Raw genomic sequence first — 14,209 nt, forward strand, 5'->3', positions numbered from 1 at the left:
CTAGTTGCTGCAATCTTTGTTTGGCTTCTCTCAAAAATCATAACACTTCAGTAAAGATGTCTCTCATTAAATTCCAGGAAGTGATTATTTCATTGTTGGTAGCTTAATAATGAAAGTCAAAACAGCACATCAGTTTATATGAGTGTGTGTTTCTCTTATATGCAGTCAGCAGTGTTTATGCCGACTTTACAGCTGTTGAGATGCTAAAGCTGGACTCTCCCTGACAGTTTCTACTACAAATCCTAGGATTGCCTGTTTTGGATTCACTATTCACAGATCATTACCACTGTATTCTGTTGGCACAAAGCACCGATCAACCCACCACCCCCTCATCCTATGTGGGACTTCAAACTAATGCACTCCTTACTGAAACTGACAGGCAGAATAGAAATACTGTAGGAGCCATGTCATGGGACAGAACCGAGATGACATCTTGACTGAAGCACTGCATGCTGGTGGATGGTGGATTCAAGCACAACAGCATCGTGACTGAATAATACTAGGGAAATACTGTATAGACATAGTTATGATTATTATTATTAATTTATAACAATTAACATTTTTATTGATGTTGTTATTATCTAGGTAAATGTGACAGTGTGATGATATTGAGTTGAGATGTAGAGATGAGCCAAGGTCCAGTGTGGATGACTGCATTCCCCTGTGTGTTCAAACAGGCAGAGTCTAGCTTATCCAGACAGGCGAGTGAGAGCGAAGGTGCAGAATGCAAGCCTTCCACATTCACCCAGGGAGACACCTCCACATCTGCAGGCCAGGAAGCTTCTGATAGGCCCCAGGCTGAACAGGTAGGCGTTATACTGCCATTTTGGGGTTACACAGGACAGCACATAACCTGCCTTGGGCCAATCCGCCACCCACAGAACAGACTGTTTGTCCGGCTTTAGCACAATATTTTAGTACAAATTACATAACTGGAAGTCTTTTCACAGAAGCAAACTGTTTCCAAGTAATTTTAGTGTGTTTCCAAGTAATTTTACTGAACTCCAACTTATCGTTGGATTCACTTCATTTCATTGGGCAGTTCAACTTGCAGGTTCTGGAAACCTGGCATTGGTAATTCACCGTAGTGAATACTTACTCATCTTTTATTATGACTGTAAATTTTTTGAGGTTATATTGTTGTATATTGTGATAATGCCTCTGAGAACAGCTGTGTTTTCCTGACTGGCATACCGCTCTTGTAATTTGTTGTACTATAATGTGGTAAAGCAGTCAGTGCACCCCTCCTGAGGAACTGGTTGTCAAAATAAAATTGCTAATTCTTCCTATTTTGAATGTGTATGGAGGGATATTATTCTGGTTGCTCTCAGTACAGCAGCAACATACTGTCTGTATTTCTGTATTTTTTGTATTGCGTGCCTGCATGGAATCTGGAAGCTAGACATCAGGGCTCTCTCTTAACGTTGCACTGGATGTGCTATAGTAGCTTGAAGCTTATGTTTCCACAGCCGCTTTTCACCACTTCAGATGCTTGCGCCAGCTGGGCTGCCTTAAGTGGAGTGATTTTGGGGCCAGCTGCTACCCACAAAACTAGAGCAATAGTCGGAAGGAGCAGAGCCGAGGGTCAACTTAGATTAGTGTTTCTGAATTTGGATAAACTGAGGAGACCCGCATTAAAAATAAGACTTACCATCTGGCGCTGAAGTTAAAGGGAAAAGACATCCAGACTGAGACATGGTACGCTGTACATGGTATGCTGCCTTGTTGCTGTACAGAGCACAGAGGTTTGTAAGATGATTGTGTACTGATTATTGCTTCCCCCCTGTACAGTGCTTCTCATTGGCTAGACACCCTCTTCACCACCTCCTGGAAAAGATGTCTCACACATTTGTTCTGTATTTGTATGTGTGTGTGAGAGGGCACATTAATACCAAATGGGCCTGCAACTTATCATTTCTATTACTGATTAATCTGCCAGTTTTTCAGTGAATTAATAAATTTGTGGCTTGAGACTGAGCTGCTTGACAACCCAAATTCAGTACAGCCACATCCACTGGACATAAAGCATAGCTGCCTAGTGGATATTGTTTCACCTAGTTTTATCTCACTAATACTCTGAATGTTATCCACCTCCACAGACAGAGGCATCACCAGCTACAGGGGTGGAAGGATCCCAGCCTCCCACAGCTACCAGCACTTATCTCCCTCTGAGCCCCCGCCAGCGTCGTGCCCAGCAGCACAGCCACCAGGGGCAAAGAGACAGCAGTGATCCAGCCGGCAGGCCGGCCTTCACCCCAGCCCCTCATCAGCGTCAGGATGAAAGCCATGCAGGCTCAGCTGTCCTCATCGTCGTACTCACTCTGGCCCTGGCTGCACTCATCTTTCGCAGAATCTACCTGGCTCACGAGTACAAGTTTGACTATGAGCTGTGACCACACACTAAGCTGCTCCCCTCTGACTCGGCCCCTTCTGTCATCACTGCAGCCAAACTATGACAAGCAGAAGCAGAGCTGAGAACAGTGACTGACCCTGACTTTCTGATCTTGTCAGCAGACGTTTTCAGTCTCCACTGAGGGGAGGGGCTCACCCCTCAACATGTCCAGGGTGTCTTTTAATCAATGTGAATTTTACTCTCCATTTTTTAGAATGGGAAGCTTTGTTGTTTGTGATTAGCTCAGCAGTTACACAAACCACATGTCCCCTCCCTTGTAATAACCACTTGTTCCCATTACTTAATTAAAACTGTAACATAATATGTCAACAATGTGTAATTCTGGGGGATTTTTGTCTCAAAGTATTTAATCATGGGAGTACCTGCACAGAGCTATATGCTAGAGTGAATCTGTGCGCTTTAACTACCTGTTAGGTTCAGGGCTCTATTTTAATGATGCAAGTGCTAGAAAGGTGTAAGCACCAACCAGGGCAAAGAGAATGGGCCTTGGCTATTTTGTTTCATATTGGTGTGACTGGTACGGTACTTGAGTCTTAATTCCACAGTTCCGGACCTCACGTTGTAAACAGTCACATCTTATTGCACTTGCTGTGCTATAGCAGTGCTGTGTAGAATCTAGAGGAATAAAACATTAAAATTCATTTATGTCAAAAAAATTAGAAAGCAGGTAATAATCCGTGATGCCTGGTAATCTGACACCTCCTACACAAACAGGCAGAATGCCAGGTTCCAACCCACATCTGATGTGTGTAGTAGTGTGTGAGACAGCACCTTTAAACTTATACAGTAGTATGTGTCCTGCCATCACATGCTACTGGGATTTAATGAAGGAAGAACCTTGCATACAGTATAAACTAACCATGGATATGACTCACTGTCATGTATCAAATTAGTACAGACTGACTGACCGACATTTTGTTACACCGTATCATGTATTCTGTTACCATTGGAATGGGGGACTGCAGGGATGTAAAGTGAGCAGCGAAGGACCTGCCTCAAGGGCACATTTTCAGTCACAGGCCATCAAAAAATGTGACCCTGCTGTACCTAGAAATAAAAAAATGTTGCATCCAATTATTGTCAAGTACTTGTCCTTTCCCTCACCCCTTTTGGAGAGTAAATGTGTGTGTGTGTGTGTGTGTGTGTGTGTGTGTGTGTGTGTGTGCGCGCGCGCTTACAACAGCATCTCCTGCAGTCACACATTACATTAGGGGAGGGTGGTGCTTCTTACACATCAAAGTATGTCTCCAGGTGTTGGTGAGTAGTATTACTGCAAATGTAAAAAAAAAAAAAAAAAAGCTGCGAAGCCTGGGAAATCTCAAGTTATGTCACGAGTCAGCATTGGTTGGGGCTGAATTAAAGAAAATATCTTGAGTGTGTAGAGTTGGAGCCACATTAGTCACTACCACCATAACACATCCAAATATCCAGCTGAAATGGTACGTTTGGGTAATGTAGTGCCAGGATTTGGTGAGGAAGAAGAAAAAATATGATTGTTCTGATTCTGTTACATACATTTTTATTCTGTACATCAAGAATCTGCAGTCTGATTTTCTGATGCAGTTTGAATTGCATTCATTTGCACTGCATTCATTCTCGTTGAGAAAATCACCAAATTGCTGGCGTTTGTTCCAAAATGTGAACTCTGCACTTCCTCATTGAACAGAAACAGCGGTCTGTGCTGGTAACACCCGCAGCAAACACACTGCTAGGGTCAGGAAACTGCGCTGATGGATGTTATGACACTAAAACTGGCTAGTGAGGTCGTTTTAGGGATTACAGCATCGGTGAAATGAGGTCAAAATCAGTTGAGCTATTGGATCCTTACTCTGATTGTGTCGTCACATGTATCAGCAGCGTTTATTGTAGACGCTGTAATCCCATTCATTCGAATCATCGCTCCTCTCCCCGTCTCCTCTGCTGTTTCATGGTATTCACACCACGTCCCTGTGCGTTCATCTCTTGTTTGCCTTGCATTCTTTGAAGCTGCACGCCAACACTCATGTTTCCCCTCGCTTGTATAATTAGACCCAAACACTGTCTAATGTTTACCCTCTGTGATAAACTCTGAGTAGGGGTTTATCATTCTGATGAGACTCATAGGAACCAGGGAGCAATTTAAATTCATCCCTCCACGTCTTAGCTGACGGCTTTTTGACATGAACAGCAACTTGTCAGCATACAAATAGCCAGAGGTAGTCGCAGCGGTCTACCTGTTGAGGGGAACAAATCTGTCTTGGTAGCTTTCCTCTTACACCTGCACGTCACCAGGGTTTTACTCGAAGGCGCAGAGATTCTCTATGAATATTCATATTCTCAGAATCTCTCAATTATTGTGCCCGGGGCTGGTGTACTAGGATATAAATGGAAAAATAAATGACTCCAATGAAAGAATGTGCTTGTATGTGAGTTTTTCTGATGTCTTATTACACTTACACACCCTACAGGGAATATGTAGCATCCTAACGTTTCAGCAATGCGGATTGTGGAATTGCCAGCTTCTGATGTTGTCAGTGCACTTTTAGCTAATCCTTATCATCTCCTGTTGCTGGGATTATGGCAGGATAAAACTTTTAGATCTACTACCACTCAAAACATGTTAGGTAGACAAAGACAAAGACAAATACAGCCGCGAGCCGCAGTGATGGGCCCGAGCAGCTCCGGTGAGTATAAGGGGGCACCGTGGAGTCCCTGGGCCACACCCACGGCTTAGACTTTGTGACTGCTCACTGTGGTAAACAAATTAGAACCAAATAACAGTACTACTACTACTAGTAATAATAATAATAATGAGCACTATGGACAACATCCTGAACTGTGCGATGGAGGTCAAGGGACAATCACAAACATCAGACAGTGTTTTCTCCTTAAGCTGGTGATCAGATATACAACTGAGAAAAGTGGATTTGGTAACTTTTGTAGAAAACCTACCAAAAGTTTGAATCCTAAGCGAACAGAGTCTAAGAAGGTTCTTCGAAAGTCAGGTAGGACAATAGCACTTAATACAATGAAACGTCTTCTGCAGACTTTTTTATGCAGACTTGAGTCAGCTGTGGTGCACAGCGGTCCACATTCCGACACAGATATGTCTTTGCTCACTTTAAGACGATGCACTTATATACTGTCCTGCACTACAAACAATCTAATCTCAACAATCTTAAAATCATTTCACTTTTCTTTTTTTTTTTTTTTACAAACTTTCAGTGCGCAATTTCAAACCAGGTGATGCGTTTTGCATTTTTGGAAAAGCAGTCGAGTCATTCAGTATTTTTGCCAGGCCGCTTTCTTTTTATGCCGCGCTGTGTTGCGTTGTGCGTGTGTTTGTCTGACATCATGTTCCCTGTCTGCCTTCCTTTAGCAGTTGCTCTGCCTGTAAACGCATAGCCAGAAGGGGCGTGTTTTTTCCCTTTCCTTTATGCGTCGCGAGGCACGTGAGCCAGAAAAAAGCCCCTCCGGTGTCTGAAGACCAATCAGGGTGCTTATCAGCCTTCACATTCAGTCTCTCTCCTGCAAAGCAGCCGGCGCACTTGTTCACCATAGCCCCTAGACTCTCCAACTCCTCCTGTGTATGAAAGGAAAATGGTACCGCGCACAGGGAGCCCTGCACGCACACCAAAAGCGTCACTGAACGACTCGCTGCGGGACTTTTGAACTTCATTATGCCGTGGTACGCCAGGTTCCTGCTTTTACTTTTGTGTTTGATCCTTATCGGAGAGTGCAGGAAACAGAAAAGTAGGAAAAAGCGATGGTCTTCGCCGGCTGAGACGCACAAGCCAGGCAAGTAAGTATGGAATATCATTTTATTTTATTTTAGTTTAGTTTAGTTTATTTTATGTTAGTTTAGTTTAGTTTAGTTGAATTTATTTAACTAGTAAGCATGATCTTTGGAAAATAACCTCTAAGAATTTACATTTATGCACAACTGTGCAAGAGATAATCAACGCACTGTGCAATAATACCAACGCATCCGTATTTATGTGAACCGAAAAACTGAAGAGTACAGGGCAGCACACCCTTTCCCTTTAATTCCAATAACATCCAGATAATCACCACAATTTGCGCACAGTTAAAAGCTTTTTCTATAAATTCAATCTTCACAGAGGTTGTGTTAACCAATACGAGCCATCACACCAGTCACTCTGCTGATGGAGTCTTATTTGTCAGGATCAAACCGTGTGTAAAAAGCAGCCTGAGTTCATGGATCGGTTCTCGATCGGTGCTCCAGCAGCGTGTGAAATCTGCGTCTATTTACAACAGCATAGAAAATCCAACCCATCAGGAACAGAGTGTTATTTCAGAAGAATAGGGAGGGATTTCTTACAGGGGTATTCAGGAGCAACTCAGAAACACTGGAAAGAGAGAATTCTCGTTTGTTACTGATATTTTCTGTTAATTGTTTCAGCAACACTTCATATGCAATTTCACTTTATAATACAAATCAACTTGGTTTTAAAATGATTTTTGCTACATGCAAATCTGCAGAACAACTATCACGCACAGCACAGAAAGAAAGCAATCCATTCAACCCAGTAACCCGCTCAATCATTTTAAAAACAAGCTCCTTAGACCCTTCCATTGTTTTCATATTGCATATTTGAAGTTTTCTACTTGTCCTCAAATGCTAGCCATGTTCAGTGTCAAATCAACAATGATATCCAGGAAGACATCACAGTGCTGCACTGGATGACACTTTCCTTTCTTTATGTTGACTCAGCCTCACATATATAGTCCTGCTGCATGAAACAGTCTCCAGGGTACCAAAGGTGGAATAATTTGCCACTGAAAGTAGTCCCTAGATAATTCACTATTTCCTCTTAATTGAGTAATATTTGCTAAAAACTACAGTGAACAGTTACAGGAAATTACCAAACCTTTGTGTGTGTGTGTGTGTTTTTTTTTTTTTTCACTTTAAAACCTTGTCCTCTCTGTCTGTTACCAGTCCATTGTCGAAGAAGGTTGTGGATGGAACCAAAAGCCGAAAGGTGAAGACCACCCACCTTCTGCACATAGATGAGCATGACTTCACTATGAGGCCAGCATTTGCAGGTAAGTTCCTTAAGCTGCCTTTGTTCAGTGATTGTGTTGGTGGCAGAGGGCTTTTTTCCCCTATTGTACATGTGTCTTCAGAGTAATCTTTTTCTGAGTAATATGACACACTGACTGGATTACATGTTAAAGCTCAGCAGTCTGTTGACACTGACTCTGTCTCTGCTCATAACACACTAACTTTCACCCTTTACTGGACCTGAGTATTATTGTTGATATCACACTGATAAACATTCAGCTGCCAGATCTGTACATACTGAAAGTCAGTTATGGAGCTTGGAGTCCCAAGCTAAAGAGTCCAAGAAATAGTCAGCAGGCTCTATAAGACTGTCAGCATATATTGACCCAGAGCTGAGCACAGAACTAGCACCAGCATGACACTTGAAATCAGGAGCTCGCTAGCTTGTGAGTCATCCATAGTAATGCCTCAAGCTAAAACTAGTTTGTCAGTTGACTGACAGCTCCAAGAGCCCACCCCTCACTTTGGCTTTCTCTGACTGGTGAGAAGTTCAATCAGAACCTTAAGTCACAAAAATCTCTACAATGCTGCCAGGCTGCCAGGAGTCTTGGCCACAGAAGTCTTTGACAGCACTGCTCAACACTATACATTTTTGAACATATTTCAACTAAAAATATTAGAAAAAAGTTACATAGAGTAGCTTTATGGGTATACTGTGATTTATACCCTGGATTTCTGCTGGTGTTAGAGGAGACAATTCAAAGATTAAGAAGATTATTTGTTGAACAAAAGTGTCCTGTTTTTTGGTATTTAGCCTAAACAGGCCCTGCCTAAGCACGGTAGGAGGTGGCAAGTTAAATGAAACGTCCCGCAGTGAATGTTATGCTCTTCTGAGACTACAGTTACAGCCACAGATAGTGGCAGAATTTGGATCCCACTGAGGATGAATTATTGTCTTGTGTTTGTCAGTTTTTGTTTAATGGTGCAGGCAGCTTCTGTAGCAGCAGCAGAAGATAGAAAGCAACTGTCTCTTTCAAAGACCATCAAAAGATGACTTGTGTAAGTGTCCTACTGCAGACTGTGATACTGCCACATGTTCATTTGCCTGAGAAAAAGGTGTGTGGTATCCCCAAGCTTCAAAAGGAGTGACTGCAGTGTTACTGAGGAAAGCCTCTTACACAGCCACTTTTTGTTCTCTGGTGGAATGATATGGAGGATGATGCTTTTATTTGCCATGTTGATTAGAGTATTAAAAACGTGAAAAGTATTAATTTAAGGTACATTTAGAACAGATAAAAATGTGTGATTAAGTTGCGATCGATTGACAGCCCTAGTTGAAACCTTATCCAGAAGATCCTGTATAAAAAAATGTTTTTTTTATTAGGATTCATCTTCCATAGTCTGCTGCACAGAGCAACAGTAGGTGAGGTTTGTATTATCAGTTGTGTGCAGGTGGAGCTGTCAGTGTTGATAAGGTTCTGTGATCCTAATTAGAGAACCTGTACAGCTCCCACTGGGTGGTCCTCCACTGTGGGCTGTCAAATAAAACACATGCAGGAAGCTGAAGAGTAAAAGACAGTTCCTTGAATGGAATATTTGTCATCACATCAACTGGTCTCCTGTGTGCATCTATTTAGGGAGCCCCTGTTTTGACTCAGGTTTAAAAAACATCTGTTAAAAAACATCTCAACTAGGGCTGCCATGCATAAGGCACATCTGCATTAAAGAGACAGCCTGTTTTCCCCATCTCACCCTTGGACTGGGAAGAACCTGCCACTACACACATTTTTTCATGAGGTTTCTCTAGCAGTACAGTACAAAGACTAATGCAAAGCTAGCCTAGCTGTCTAATCTAGCCAGTGTGAAACAACAGTGGATTTACACTTTCTAATCAATGAGAACTATACTGAAGAAGTCCAGCATCATTGCAGTACATGGGGTGGATACTGAGTTTTCCTCTTTCTCTTCAAGACTCTGCTGTAGAAGCTACAAAGGCTGAGTTGAGTTGAGTTGATGGGCAAATCTATCTAATGAGCAGTCCCTAAAGAAAAATTGTGCAACTTTAAAAAAAACAAATAAGAATAACTATTAAGCAATAAAACTGTTCATTTGTACGACCACCTTCAGTCCTGCTAACAACCTGTTACAGAGCTCAGCAGCATGGTTGAATTTACACTGAAGATAAAGGAAGCAGCGACCCAATCAACTGCTGTCAGAAAGCACCTTTATGATGCTGTCTTTAAATCTACTGACCCAAACAATCTTTATCACAAGCTCCTTGAATGCACACTAATATGGAGCAGGAATTAGGTTGCCTGTATTTAGCTAAACATAAAGACATGGTGGGGAAACACAAGCGTGGCAAAGTTCAAAGTTAAAAAACACCTTCCAACAGTGTTCTGGCAATGATAAGCACAGAGCACAGCTAAGATAGCTGCTTCCAATCTTTATGCTAAACTAGGTTGAATCAGGCCTAGACATCTTGCACAGACATCGCTTAGAGCATAATTTCCAAAATGTTCTAATGTTCATGACCTATTCAAGGGTTGAGGCAGTTTTACTTCCTAAATATCCTAACACCATTCCTTTACATCCTTTATCATAAACCTTGCAAACACAGAAAACATCATTTTTGCCCCAGACATCTCTAATGGGCTAATTTAAGTGAACTGACGTGTTGAAGTGTTGCCAGAAATGACATATAGCAGCAAAAAAAGGATGGCAGGCTAACCAGTCTTAAAATGTACCTGCAAAAACCCAGAAAACTTCCTCTGCAGGTGAATTACTTTCCTTTTGCCTAATTTTGATTTTAGACGATAAATAAAAGTCCCCCTTCAACAACCTCCTCCTATATTAATGAGCATTATGTAGGGAACAGGTCTAGCTTACTTGATTAGAGACATTACAAAGTTTCATCACCAGGAAGAAAAGTGTTTACACAGTGACTTAAATAATTAACCTGATTTAAAAAAAAAAGAAGCTGGATAAATCCAGACCAAGCAATTGTTTTTGCTTGTATGCCTTAATAATTCCATTTTAAAGAGTAAGATGTGGTATAAATGAAGCTGTGGGGGTTACATAGAGGTCTTAGAAATACAGAACAATGAAAGCGTCAGTGTGACTGTTCTTACCAGCTGCATGAGCCCATGAACTGGCTGTTATTCAGTTTGATTTTGACTTACATTGTTTGCTTCTCTGTGATGTTGATACACTGTGCTGCGGTGTCCATGTCTGTGGGACTGTGAGGTCAGGCAGAAAACACTGGCTGATGTGCTCTTTCTTCATGCTTTTCGAAACAACTCACACAGAAATGCTGCTGAGTGCACCAAGGGCCAACTGGAGCATTGCTATGATGCATTCATGGGTCTCATCTGATAATCAGTGATGCAGAATAATTTGCTGATGTTGTTATCTAAAAATAGCTAAAGGAAATCTTCTGGCAATATCACACCCAGGACATTTCATCTGTGCCCAATCGTACCTTCTGAACACTGTTACCCTGGCACTCCAGTACATGAGTCCAGTTCAGCCCTCACATTAAAGTGGTAATTACTAGCCTGCCTGAGATTGTACAGAACAGGTTTCTACTCTAGGCTGAGGCGAAAGGGTTCATCCAGCTGTTTACTACCTTCATCCCAATATTCCCCCTGCTGCCCCCTCACTAGCACCAGCCTCCCATGGCTGTGTGTCCTGTGGTATCTCATCTAGCCGCAGGGGATTGAAGAATTTCCACACTTGCTATCTTTTTGGCACTAGAGCTCTCCTTCAGGTGCCCTGAACTATTTCTTTTACATCAACGAGGAGAGGCTACATACACTTTAAAGAAACCCTTATAAAATTACAATTAAAGCAAGGAAGCTTTTACTTTAACTGCAGATGTTGTATTTTATTTAGCAGATGCAAAAGCTAACAGCAAACAGTAAATGAGTTTAAATCAATAAATGTATTTAAAATCAATAAAAATCAACAATACAATAATAAGTCAGTAATCTCTATTATTTTCCTATCTTAACTATCATTTTACTCACAACCTCCTTGGTCTTTGAAGAATAGGGCTGGTTGAAGAGTATAAAAATCAAAAATGTAAAAATTAATTGTTGAAAGTCTCTGGTTTAAGCTTGATCCCATCATCAGCTTCTCTTCTCCTCCGTGTTGGAGGCCTTCCTCTGGGCCTAAAGGCCTGACTGTCCCCGGCAGCCTCGCTCAGTTACGAGGATCCTGGATGTCTCCTGTTGGTCACTATGCACTCTTGATAGTAGCAAAAATCTTGATGACAGAGTTTTCCCCAGCAACTGAAAAGTTTGTCCCAACCAACAAAACTCTAGGGTTTATATACTCTTTCTCCTGCATTAGGTAATGTTTACTTTACAGTTTTAATTTATCAAATATGTACTTCCATCGTCCGGTTGGTCAGTTACCAAGCAGACTTGGGTGATGCCAGATGGTGTGATCAGTGCATGGCCTGTAACGTAAGGCCTACATGACACTTTTTGTCACTTTGCCCTGACCATCACTTTAATTTCCAAATTTTAATTCTGTTTTAATTTAGGTACTTCCCTTTCTCTCCCAGCCATCTGTTCACCCAGTCTTCATCAATCCCCTTCGGCTGTCACTTCCCTATTCATTGACCTGTGCATACAACCATCACTATATGGCATGCGACTACAATAAAATCATAGTGCAATCACTCACAATAAATCATAATACAGTTACTATGAAATCATTTTTCTTTTTACAGATTCAAATTAGCTCTTTAATAGTTTATTTTGCATGGTCTTAATCAAATTTTCAGAATCAACTTTCTATCTACCCTCCAACTCCGCTTACGACTTGTTCCACAGTGCTGCTCCTCTTTAACCTGTACCTTTTCTTATTCCTTTGGTGGTGTCCCCGCGGGATTGGAGACTTGCAGTTAGTGTAATCAATCACCAACTCTGGCTCTTCTTTCTTACTCTTAATCCATTCAAGGTACTCTCTCAGGTCTCCCTCTAGGACCTCCTCTAGGAGGGCTCGTTTGACGGCCTCTCCTCTTGGGATTCAAATGTCTCCCTGCTCTTCCATCTCTTCATCGGAGGCCCAAAAGGCCTTCTCTCATCCTTTCTTCTTCTTCAGCTCATTCCATCTTTCTTTCTGAGGCAACAACGGTGTCGTCTCATTCCACCTCCTTTTGTAATGCATATAGGGTCTATACTGCATATACTGCCTCTTACAGGATTCTTCCACATAGTTTTTCCTATTTATGTTCTTACTATTGACGTCTGTTTTTCTGGGCTCTTTGACAACACATAAACCATGCTTTTTCAGCGTCACTTTGTAGCTTGCATTTTAAACATAGAAAACAGGATTCCATGCACTGTACTGTACAGAACATATAACCCTTCTCTGTACAGACCTTTTTTTACAGTAACACTGCCGTGTTCCTGCAGTGCAGTTTAGCTCTGAATGGACTCTAGCTGCGGCCTCCTGCAAACAAGCTTCAGAGAGATGAGGCAGAGCGAAATCACAGATGATGCTGCTCCACTGCTCAGAGCTTTTTTCTCAGCAGGTGATACGTTCACTGAGGCAACACAGGAGCTCAGCCTTTACTGAGTCTGGCACGTGATCTGTGGCATATGGTGTGAGAAAGAGTAGGGAGGACACTCTGCTGACAGCTGAAACTGGGCACGACTTTATATCCCCCTCTTCCAAGTAGCAGCTTTGCTGTGCCACTTGTTATATAAGGCTGGCATGCTGGCTGCTGCACAGATTAACAATAATGCTACAGCAGCCAGTGTGACTTTAATACACAAATGACTGAAGGTGTGTGAATATGCTTTGCTATTGATGGCTCCAGGATATCTTGCTGTTTATCCCTGTAAATCTCAAAATGCACTTAAATATAATGCTCACAATAGATACTTATCAACATATATACAAATAATTTATTCTGTTTAATGCAAGTTAACATATGAATAATGGGGTTAAAAGACGTGGTTTAACAGGCTATACCAACCTGTTGTTTTAGGAGTATGTGTGAGAAGATGAGTTGATGGCAGGGATACAGATAACAACAGGGATGGCACTGCAACTGAAATCACTTTCTACTCAACATTAACATCTTTGCCAACTACTTTTGTAGATTTTTGTTGTTTAACATTATTCATCAAAGACAATGTGCAAATACTGCCCACAAGCCTTTTTATGAAAACTGGTACAAATGTTAAAGTGACTGTGAGGAAGGCTGTGCTTCCTTGCTTATAATAATGTGCTGGATCTCTTAGGTAGAACCCACAGCAGATGATCAGTCAGAATCACACAGATGTATTATTTGGACCGTCTTTATTTGCCACTATTACAGTGTAATACAGTATTTGTGGTTTTGCAATTAGATGCACAGCTGCTGCTCTGTATACTAGACTAACAGTCAGTAATTTGTACTATCAGCTGATCTGATCTATCTAGCCACACAACTGTAGTCTACATGGCTCCTGACTGGTCGAGCGTCCAAGACATATGATGCGTGTTGTGAGGTAGAAAGAAAGTCAGAGCAATGTCTTCTGTACACTGTGGCCACTAGGGGGCCTTCTTTACAGTGACTATACATGCTCAACCATGATAACAATGTGTCAAATTTTGATGTGACAGTAAATTATGATGTCAAAGGACTGTAGTATTGGACCTATAAAAAAGATCAGCTGAATCTGCAGTTGCTCTCTGCATTACAACTAATTGTTTAGCTGTCCTGCTGCGACTTTACAGTTCTGGTCCACTCTCACCACTCTCAAAGCTGTGCTTTCATCCACAGCAGTAAG

At 41.7% G+C, this 14,209-nt stretch overlaps 2 protein-coding genes across 3 annotated transcripts in view; both read left to right on the forward strand.

Moving 5' to 3' along the window:
- The window catches only part of ube2j1 (ubiquitin-conjugating enzyme E2, J1), a 38,394-nt gene extending 34,907 nt beyond the window's left edge, over positions 1–3,487 (forward strand). Inside the window, exons 7-8 of one of the 2 annotated variants that reach the window (XM_026319032.1) lie at positions 678–806; positions 2,100–3,487. In XM_026319032.1, the coding sequence (XP_026174817.1) occupies positions 678–806; positions 2,100–2,393 (423 nt within the window). In that variant the 3' untranslated portion in view covers positions 2,394–3,487. The remainder of the gene's footprint in view (positions 1–677; positions 807–2,099) is intronic. The other variant, XM_026319033.1, reaches the window with a different exon arrangement.
- A 2,451-nt stretch (positions 3,488–5,938) lies between these two features.
- Positions 5,939–14,209, forward strand: part of LOC113137146 (gamma-aminobutyric acid receptor subunit rho-2-like) — a 30,387-nt gene continuing 22,116 nt past the window's right edge. Inside the window, exons 1-2 of the mRNA XM_026318600.1 lie at positions 5,939–6,194; positions 7,353–7,459. Of these exons, the coding sequence (XP_026174385.1) occupies positions 6,073–6,194; positions 7,353–7,459 (229 nt within the window). The 5' untranslated portion in view covers positions 5,939–6,072. The remainder of the gene's footprint in view (positions 6,195–7,352; positions 7,460–14,209) is intronic.

The sequence above is a fragment of the Mastacembelus armatus genome, chromosome 24 (genome assembly GCF_900324485.2).
Source record: "Mastacembelus armatus chromosome 24, fMasArm1.2, whole genome shotgun sequence".
Taxonomy (NCBI): domain Eukaryota; kingdom Metazoa; phylum Chordata; class Actinopteri; order Synbranchiformes; family Mastacembelidae; genus Mastacembelus; species Mastacembelus armatus.